This window comes from Apis dorsata, unplaced genomic scaffold (assembly GCF_000469605.1).
Source record: "Apis dorsata unplaced genomic scaffold, Apis dorsata 1.3 scaffold_52, whole genome shotgun sequence".
In the NCBI taxonomy this organism is placed as follows: Eukaryota; Metazoa; Arthropoda; class Insecta; order Hymenoptera; family Apidae; genus Apis; species Apis dorsata.
The window spans coordinates 662,407-671,592 of NW_006263353.1; the positions used below are offsets into that span (position 1 = coordinate 662,407).

Below are 9,186 nucleotides of genomic sequence, written 5' to 3' on the forward strand. Positions count from 1 at the left end.
CTTTATTTATTTAAAATATTAAAGCTTATTTATTATTTTATTATTTATTTATTTAAAATATTAAAATATCTTAAAATATCTTCTTATGCTTAAAGATATCTTCTTTAAAAGATAAATAGATTATGTCTATATTATCTAAAAATATAATTTTCGAAAATAATGTAGTGTCATTGCATTGAAAAGATCTTATATTATAGGCACTTTTTAAATATTGATTTAACCTTAAGATAATATTCACAATTCTGAACAAATACATGAATAATATTTATCATTTTATTCGTAATATTTGTGTATTTCAAATATAAAGAAATTTAGTTATGGAATATTTTTAATAAAAATAGTAAAATCGTCGATTTCTAAACTACACTTACTAAACTTTAGTTACACTTAGTAAATTCTTAATTAATTAATATATAAATAAATAAAAGATACAAAGATACAATAATTTAATTTACATTTACATTATATTTAATAATATAATTTACATTTATAAAGAAAGTCATAAATTAAAATAATTACATTTATAAATTAAATTAATAAATTAATAAAAATTAATAAAAAAATTAATATAATATTGAAATATTTTTATATGTTATAATAATAATCATATAAATTTTTAAACAAAACTTAAGTTTTGCTACTAAATATAGCACATAACAATGTTACAATATTATAGAGTATTATACACGCAGTAACATTATGGTTTCCTTTATAACAGATTATTATTATTACTTTCGAGTTTATGGTTACCGTTTCGTGCGGTATTTTCCATGGCGGATTATCCTCATGAGTGTAACCACGAAATACGGATCACATTTCTGATCGTCGTTTTATTTTATTACAATATGCCACAATTCTATTTCTCTTATGTACATACGTTCTTAATTAATAATATTATTACATACATACATATGTACATATTAAAATAATATAGCTTATTTATTTTTTTATTAATTTAATATTCATTTATATTGATAACTATATTAAAAAATAAAATTTTGTATGAAATATAATTGTATTATAATTAAAAATTTTAACGAAAGTTAAAAAGAAATTATATAATAAAGAAATGAAGAAATAATATACAAAAAGTATATCTAAATGAAATGAAAAAATAAAGGAATGATACAAAAATGTATAAATGAAGAAATGAAGAAATACAAAAACGTTTAATGATATAGTATAATAATCAAATTCTAAATCAATAAATTGAAAAAGATGAACAATCGCGAAATATCCAATAATAATTCATATGATAACGAATATGAATCCTAATTAAAACATCAAAAAAAAAAAAACAAATAATTCAAAACAATTAATCACACGATATCGAATGCAATAAATATTTATACTACTTTATTCTCATATAATTAAGCAAATGATATCGAATGTATTAAAAATATCTACACTATCCTGTACTTAAATAATTCCAACGCATATGTAAACACTACACCAATGACAGTTCAATATACACTTTGACACAAGACGGCGATTTGCATTCCACTCGACTCTCGTCGGTGAATCATTCACGTGGTGTTCGTCGATCGGTTCACTAACAATCGGTCAAGTTTCGATCAAGCTACAAACTATTGCTATTCGTAAACGAATAATTCGAGTGTGCGCATTAAAAACAATATGGTGGGCGAGCAAAGAAATCGGAAGTTTCCGCGTTCTTTAAATTTCTCCGACTTGAAGATAAATCCAAAAAATTGGAAATGGTGCAGGGTTGGTTACTTAATTTAATTCTTTCTTTCTTTTTTCATTTTTCTCTTCGTATAAAAGTGTTTTTTTCAATTTTTCAGAAATTTGTATTATAATAATTTGTATTATAATCGGTAATAGATATTAATAAATTTACGAAAATTTTTATTGAAATAAATTGTAGATTAATCTTCTTAAATCTTATTTCAATAATTGTTACTTTGTGTTTATATAAAATTAAAAATTAAATTTAATATAAGGTTATTAAGAAGAATTATGTTAGTGATAAAATATATGAATTAACAAGTAAATATTATTAAGTGTGTAAAATATTTTTAATTGTGATTTATTACTTATTATACTGTTAAAATGTTTATTACTCGTTAATCTTCGTTTCCTTTCTTCTTCGTGACATGATAAGATAACTAAAGTAGTAGTAAATTCAGAGATGCAACATCGTTGCATGAAATTCTTATAAAATATGGAATCATCTTAAATCTTATTCTAATAATTGTAAAATTATTATTTTGTATTTATGTAAAATTCAAATTTAAATTTAAATTCGATTATATAAATTTAAATTTAAATCCAAATTAAAATTGAAAAATTAAAATTAAACTAAAACTTTAATACAAATTTTATTTAAATACAAATATCATTTAAAAATAATTTATTTAAAAAAAATCGACGAACTTTATCATTATATTTCTAAAAATATATTAATTTTGTTATGTTTTTTATTAATTATACATAATAATTGTGTCAAATATCAAACAATATAGTTGCATAACAAAGATAAGAGAGAAAAAAATGATATTCATTTTAGTACCGTACTTAAGACAAAACAATGAGAGTACTTAAGATAACCGTCGTTTATTATAATTTGACCTAATAATTTTTTTGGTAATAACTAAACAATATTATTAATTATATTTAATTAATTATGTAATGATAAATAATTATTGAATAATTAATATAATATATCGTAATAAACGCAACAAAATATTGACAAAAAATTTTAAAATTATTAATTATAATATTATTATATACGTAAGTATATATAATTATGACATAATAATTATTATCTTAAATTGCTATAAATTATATTCAAATATTTTTTCAAAAATTATATCATATTCATAGATTTCAAAAATTCTTAATTTAACAAATAATTTACAAAATGAATATAAACACTATATATTTTTCAAGAATCTTTAATAAATATATATTTTAATAAAAATCATATTATCAATGATTAATAATTTATAAATAAATTTTCTTTCCAATTTGCAAAAATATACTTGATATTTTTAATATTGATAAAAAAAAAATATATTTAAATAAAGATTTCTTAAAGAATTTTTTAATAATAAAAAAATTTTATTTTTGCTTGCGCAGTCGTCACAGAATAATTCGCCGAATGCCGGATTAGGCGAGAAACGAGAACATTTGTATAAAATCCTGGTAATCGGCGAGTTGGGCGCCGGAAAGACATCCATCATCAAGAGATACGTCCATCAATTCTTTTCCCAACATTATCGCGCGACAATTGGCGTCGACTTCGCATTGAAAGTATTGAACTGGGATTCGCACACTATCATAAGGTTACAATTATGGGATATTGCAGGTTTGTTATAATTTCTTAATAATTTTATTCCATAGATATTAAATAATCTATACTTGTAATCAAAACTTTGGAATCATTAACATATTTTATATAATTCGAGAATTTAAAAAAAGAAAATATCAAATACAAATATTATTAATGCAAAAAATTTTTTGTAAAATATAAAATCTATTAATTTATGTGAAATTATTATTGATCTATATTTTTGATCTAAAACTGATTCTATATCCTTATTTAAATTTCTATTATAATTATTATATTTTTATTATTTCTGCAGAAATATTTTCTTTTAAATAATAACTAAAATAATCTATTTTTTTCTTATTCAAAAAATTAAAATAAAATAAAAAAGATAATATAATTGTGATAATATAAAGCTCAATCTTTTTAATTTATCAAGTTTACATTTCTATTCATGGACAGGCATAATTTATGGATAGGACTGCAAGTAGAAAAATATATCGAGATATTAATCAAATCGTTATTTTTACTGATATTCAGGTCAAGAGAGATTCGGAAACATGACGAGAGTATATTACAAAGAAGCAGTTGGCGCGTTCATAGTGTTCGATGTAACGAGAAGCGCGACTTTGGATGCGGTGGTGAAATGGAAACAAGATTTAGACTCGAAAGTTCAACTTCCTGACGGTTCACCAATCCCCTGTGTCCTTTTAGCGAACAAATGTGACCAGCAGAAAGAGGGCCTAGTGAATTCGCCCGCGAAAATGGACGAATATTGTAAAGAGAAGAATTTTGCCGGATGGTTTGAAACTTCAGCCAAGGAGAACATTAACATTGAAGAGGCTGCACGATTTCTTGTTAACAAAGTAAGTAATAATTGTTCACATAAAAAAGGAATATCTTTATACAATTTTTTTATTTATAAATTAATTAATACTTTACATTATATGATAAGTCTATTTTACTTTAGTATTCTTGAAAAAAAAGAAACAATTACAGTTTAAGGATTGTCTCTTATTAATTTATAATTTTTTAAAATTATTTTATAATATTTCGAATGATTTTTTTTAAAAATGTAACTTTATTTTTCAATCTTAAAATTAACAAATTACAAATGATTCTTTCTAAAATAAAAGAATTTATAATATTAGACAGCCTATTCTATTATCATCGCCATGAATGAAATATGATAAATCGTAATATAACGAATAAACAAAGTTCAAATCTAAAATATGAAATACATATTACAGTAATCAATATTTTTTAGAATTGTTTTCATTATTTCGACTGCGAAATTCAATTAATAAAGATAGCAACTCCAAGATCTACGCGCAAGTTATTTGTGGAATATTGCCCTCGCGATTAACAGTTCTCGTGTATTATTCGCGCTGTTATTCGTGGATTTATCAATGACGTGTTCTCGCGTCAAAGTGATCGTCTTACGACGCATAGTTAATTTGTTATTATCCGATAGAAACTAATTCAGTGCAATGACACCATCTGCGTATCGATAAGTTCATTTTGTATTCTCTGTTTATTCTCTTGATATACAACAGAAAATAGTCGCATATTAAGTTAATTTTATTAGAAGATCTGATAAATTTATTCTCGTAAAATTAATATATAATTCATTGTTAATATCATTATTGTGTAAATGTTATTACGAAATTAATCATCATTTGGAAGATGAAAATATTTTTCTTATGCATTGATACTGATTTGTTTCAAAACAATTTTTAAAATGATTTTTTATTAATTAATTTTTAAAATGCTAGTTAATAATAGGAGAAAGATTGATAATGTGAAATTTCAATTTTTTTTTATCGTATTTTCATAAATATATTGACTATAATATTTAATAGTAAAATTCATGAATATATCTATATTTATTAATAAAATCTATTATGTTATTATATTATTATAAGTTAAATATTTGTTTAATTTATAAAAAACACAAATATATAATCATTTTTGTATAATACAACATAAAATAATAATAATAAAAAATAGAAATGCATTTTGTGATATTCTAAATATAATATATATAATGAAAAAAAATTTATTTAACTAATATGAATTATATCCATAACATTGAATATTAATATTGGATTATATTTATAGAAGAATCAATTTTAAAGATATACAAATTCAAAAATTGATATTCAAGAATGTTAATTAAGTCTTATTTATTAAATTTCGAGCATTTAAAATTTATGTTAAATAAAGCAAGACAAATTATACTACAAAAGATATAACTTAACACAAACCTAAATTGCTTATAATTTAATAAATAATTCTCAATTCGCAATTTTTGTATACCTTATGACTGAAATTCTAAACAAAATTCATTTTAGTTATGAAAAATGTTATGCTAAAATAAATAAATAATAAAATTTGTTAATAAAAGTAACGATTCTTTGAGAGATATAGGTTAGGAATCATTCTAATTAACTTCCATCTATTAACAAACCCACTCTTCTTTTGTTTTCAGATTCTCCAAAACGATCAACTGATGAAAGGAAATGGTTCACAGGATCAGACAGATGGCGAACGTTTTGCATTAAATCAATCGCCGAATAGTTCAAAGAAATCTTGTTCCTGCTGACGAATCGGTAACTTACCGATAGCAGGATCGTCGGATCCGTTATCGTTGTCCTGCCATCACCGTATAGCCATCGGTGCCATGACACGAAAATACCATTTCGATTGCTCCATGTCAACCGTCATCGTTGTCGTTGGATTTCATTTCGATCATGTAATCAATGTCCCATTCGTGAAACATACCTTAATGGTGAATATTTCATCGACCATGGTCATTTTTCATGGAATGTCGACGATTTTTCATCGTTGGATGAAAACTAACGATAAATCGTGTGTAGTTCTTCCACTTGACCTTTGTACATATATACAAGCATTTGTTGCGGGATAAGTAACATTGGTGGAAGTGGAGCTTGGAATGCTGAGGAATAGTGTATTTAGCAGTTTGAATTATTAATTTTGAATTTTGTTATATTTGAGTTATTGTTGAGTTTGTAATTATTAATTTTAAATTTTATTTGAATAAGAATGATTGTACAGAATGTTACAGTAATTTTGATTCAATCTGGAAAGGTGTGATTCTATATGTGCAAAAATATGTGGAAAATATAGAATATAATTTTTTATTAAAGATCTCTTTTGAAAGAAAATTTATTTTGGAAATTTATGTACATGTGAATTTAGCTAAATTCAAATTGATTATTGATAGGAAGTTATTCTAATACATAAAAATAATTATTAACGTAAAAACATTTTTTTCATTTCAAATATTTTCAAGAAAATCAAATTGAAAAATTTAATAAATAATTATGAAACTAAAGAAAAAAATATTTTACAAATATAAAATGGAAAAAACTTTAAATGAAAAAATTTTATTATTTATTTATAGTATATTTTTATATGTAGAATCACTTTTTTTTGGTTATATCATGTGTTTTGTTACATTCTGTGAACTAATTTATTTTTATCATATCATATTGAAAATGTACATATAATTATTATTCTTATTGTCATTATATGACTAGTAATTCTATTAATGGTAAGTGTGTTAATAGTAATAGTGTTTTTTTTCATTATGAATATTTCAAATTATTTAAATAGAATATAATTATTTTTATTCAATTTAATTATAGATTAAGTATAATACGTATCTAGAAAATTTTATTTGAAAAATTGAAAAAAGTAAATTGAAAATTTATAATGGATTCTTGTGCTCTAAATTAAATATTTAGATTATAAAATTAAATTTTAGATTTCAAAAAGAATCATTTTTATTTTCCACTTCTTAGTTTTAAACTATTTTAACATTTTTTTTTATATATTTTATTTAGAATTCTTTTTATATCTCCTATATTCATTTATATTTTTAATTTGTTATATTGATATCATTTTTAATAATCATTTTTTCTTCTATATTCTAAAAATGAAATAATTTTAATTCTTGGACAAATTGATCTCAGCATTCTTAGCTTACAATTTTATATTTAGACTTCCATCTATAAATGAAAATAAATGAAAGTGATAAGAAAATTGTAAAGCAACGAATGACAATGAAAGCTCGAAAGCTGAAAACTTTTATTGACAATTTTATCGTTAAATATTGATCGAAATCAAATACTGCTATTAAGACTCTTGCCTTTGTTAACACGAGATTGCTGCGACGAATAATCGATATAGTATATCTATCACTAATAAAAGAACGCTATTCAATGGAAAATGGAATTGAAAAATTATATTATAAGATTAATATAATATATAATAATATAAAAAAATATAAATTAAGAAACTCGCTCAGTGAAAATGTACAAAATAATTTTTTCTAAAAATGATATAACTTCAAAAAATGAGAGAAAATTTTATTATATTTTCCACATACAATAATATAACACATTTCTATATTTGAAAGATGCGTTTTTATTAGAGATGGATCTAAATCTAATTTTTAAGTTTATTTTATTTTCAAATATATTTACGAAATGCTAAATGCTTATTATTTTATTTCTTCTTTTTCTCGGATAAAAATCGAAAAATTAAAATTTTAACGATTGTAATTTCTAAAATTCTTAATAAATCAATAATTAAAATTTTTAATTAAACCAATAATATTTTTAATTTGTAAAAAATTAAATAAAAATATTAAATAAAATTCGAAATTTCTTGAATTTCGATGATTTAAAATTTCAAGTATCCCATTCCTAATCTTAATTTTAGAAGTAAATACGATTCCATAATCCAATTGAATAGTAATTTTTAAAAAATTTGTATACATTCTTGCTCGAATATTGCGATTCTTTGATATTAGAAGCGAACATTACAAGAAATTGAATTCTTATTGCTGTTTTGTTATTGGTGTACAGTATTGAACGTGAAAATTTCATCTGTGAAGGAAAATAGAAAAGCTATTATGAAAGTAAACTATCATTAACTTAGAAAAAAGAAGGGTTAGAAAAACATTGAAAGAATTTGAGGGGTAGAAAAAGAATTATTTGAAATACGAAATTATAAAAATTGAAAAAAATCAAGAAATATTGATATTTTTATAATATATTCAATTCACAGATTTTTTTATTAAATTTTTTAATTGAATTTATGAAAAATTACATTTATATTAAATGAAAGAAAAAAAATATTAACGTTTGAAAATGAAACTAAGATAAATTTTATTGAAATCTAGTCTTAATTTCTACCCCTTAATCGACAAAGATTATGCTAATATAACAAATAAATTAATTCCAGCCATTTTTATATCGATTTTAATTTTTAAATTTCATTGTTCTGTTTTTTAATAAGAAAAATGAAAAAGCGAAAACGAATTTTTATTTCACGTAATTAATAATAAGATTCTTTCATAGTTTTCATGAATTAACGAATCAATGGATTATTCCTATTTATTTCATAAATAAAATTATAAAGTCAATAGTTAAGAAAATATTCTTTTTTTTTTATTTTTTAATTCGCGAAAAACTTTATGGATATGATTGTCATTTATTTTAATACTAGAAATACTAAAATTTTTTTTTATTCATTTCGAATATCTAACAGAAAAGTTTTAATTTTGTCAAAATTTCTTTTTTAAATTTTAGATAGAAATTTTAGATAGAATTAAAGAATTTTCATTACCAAAAACATTATAAAACATTAAATTATATATAAAAATTTTAATTTTCAAGAACAAAATATGATAACACAATAACACAATTATTAAAAATTTATTATCTTGAAATTTGTCTTTTTTTAATTTGTCTTTTCTAGTTTTAAAAATAAAAAAAATATAAGAAAAATATAATATTATATAAAAATATATAATATTATATTATATTTAATATATATAATATAAATTATATAAAATATAATATAAT

At 21.4% G+C, this 9,186-nt stretch overlaps 1 protein-coding gene across 6 annotated transcripts in view; it reads left to right on the forward strand.

Moving 5' to 3' along the window:
- Positions 1-6,429, forward strand: part of LOC102678196 (ras-related protein Rab-32) — a 54,233-nt gene extending 47,804 nt beyond the window's left edge. For 5 of the 6 annotated variants that reach the window (XM_031515016.1, XM_031515017.1, XM_031515018.1 and 2 more), the window contains 3 exons: positions 3,100-3,328; positions 3,830-4,155; positions 5,781-6,429. In XM_031515016.1, the coding sequence (XP_031370876.1) occupies positions 3,100-3,328; positions 3,830-4,155; positions 5,781-5,894 (669 nt within the window). In that variant the 3' untranslated portion in view covers positions 5,895-6,429. Of the gene's footprint in view, positions 1-1,486; positions 1,726-3,099; positions 3,329-3,829; positions 4,156-5,780 lie in introns of those variants that run through there. The other variant, XM_031515019.1, reaches the window with a different exon arrangement.
- The last annotated feature ends 2,757 nt before the right edge of the window (positions 6,430-9,186 follow it).